The sequence below is a fragment of the Myotis davidii genome, unplaced genomic scaffold (assembly GCF_000327345.1).
Source record: "Myotis davidii unplaced genomic scaffold, ASM32734v1 scaffold663, whole genome shotgun sequence".
Taxonomy (NCBI): Eukaryota; Metazoa; Chordata; class Mammalia; order Chiroptera; family Vespertilionidae; genus Myotis; species Myotis davidii.
The window spans coordinates 1,491,433-1,493,009 of record NW_006295816.1 but is presented as its reverse complement, the minus strand read 5'-3'; the positions used below and the strand labels follow the sequence as shown (position 1 = coordinate 1,493,009).

The 1,577-nt window shown below is 64.4% G+C and overlaps 1 protein-coding gene across 1 annotated transcript; it reads left to right on the top strand.

Annotated features, from left to right (window-relative positions):
• Positions 1 to 4: 4 nt before the first annotated feature.
• Positions 5 to 578, top strand: GPX1 (glutathione peroxidase 1; the record flags this gene model as incomplete). Its single annotated transcript, XM_006770592.2, has 1 exon — positions 5 to 578. A coding segment is annotated over one exon (396 nt), but the record flags the coding sequence as incomplete, so codon positions are not given.
• Between the last annotated feature and the right edge of the window lie 999 nt (positions 579 to 1,577).

The following is a 1,577-nucleotide window of genomic DNA, read 5'->3' as shown; positions in this document are numbered from 1 at the left end:
TCCCCTCGAGGCCCCGGCTCCCAGCGCTCCCCTCCCGCAGGAGAACGCCAAGAACGAGGAGATCCTGAACTTGCTCAAGTACGTCCGGCCCGGCGGCGGGTTCGAGCCCAACTTCACGCTGTTCGAGAAGTGCGAGGTGAACGGCGCGCAGGCGCACCCCCTCTTCGTCTTCCTGCGGGAGGCGCTGCCCGCGCCCAGCGACGACGCCACGGCGCTCATGACCGACCCCAAGCTCGTCACCTGGTCCCCCGTGTGCCGCAACGACGTGTCCTGGAACTTCGAGAAGTTCCTGGTGGGCCCGGACGGCGTGCCCGTGCGCAGGTACAGCCGCCGCTTCCCCACCATCGACATCGAGCCCGACATCGAAGCCCTGCTGGCCCAGGTCCCCGCCAGTGCCTAGGCCGCCCGCTCACCCACCGGCCTCTGGGGGTGTTTATCCATGAGGGTGTTGCCTCTAAACCTACGCGGAGGAATGCCTGATGCCCTGCCAAACCCCCCCAGCTGCGCCCTGGTCCTGCCCACCCCAGCCTCCCCCTCCCACACATGGCTTTCACAATAAACTGCCCTGAGTCAGCGGACTCTGTCTGTCCTGTGTCAGCGTCAGCGTGGGACACACACACACACACACCTTTCCCTTCCCCTCTCCGCATTGTCAGGGGCTGGGAGCTGGAGCCCCCCGCCCTCCACTCCTGGCCAAGCCTGAGCTTCCTCTCCTTCCTCTGCGGTGTGTGGGGCCACTCTCCTATGCGCCCCGGGCTCCTGTCCCGGTGTCTCCCTCGCCCTGCCACGCAATAGGGCCATCCCCAGGGGCCTGTTGGAGGAGAAAGTCCTTGCTCTGGAAGGGAGGACGGGCAAGGGCTGACTCCTAACCCAGCGGTGGGCCTCTCCCTGTGCCTGGGCTGGGCGTGAAGTGACCTTCACACAACACGGCGCCATCTCAGGCTCCCACTCCCGGAGGCTGTGGCTTCTCCGAGCGTTAGGCCCACACAAGCCTGTTTGACAGCTGGAAGCTTGTGCAACATGACAAGTTCTTTCCCCATTTCTTTTGCTAGACCTTTGCATGTTGCTACCTAGCACGCCTGCTCCCATGCCGTCCTCACTGGTGGCTGCTCTCCTGGATTCAGAGTGAGAAGCTATACCACTGGCCCTCTGGCTGCGCCCTGCAGGGCACTTGGCAGTTAGTTGCAGGTGCAGGGCCAGGCCTGGGGTAGGAACTTATCTCGGAGGCCAGCTGCTGCTGAGGTGTGGCTCAGGGCCCGCCTCTCCGTCTGGGGGTGCTGCTGTCAGTGATCTTCCCTGCAGACCTGGGACCACCTCCTGTCGCAGTGGGAGGGACTCCAGGGCTGGGAGGGAGCCTCGCGTGGGCAGCCAAGGACCCGGATGCAGGATGTGGCCTGAGGCTCCGGGGCCCTGGCCTTCACACTCAGAGTGGTGGTTCAAGTCTTCTGTGCCTGAACCAACTCTCAGAACTCCTTCAGCCCGAAGCAGCAGCCTGCTGCGCCCTCCCCCTCTTCTCTGCCCTGAGGTCATTAGGGGGAAGGCCTTGCAACTGTCCAGTTCCCCTTGGATCCCACCCT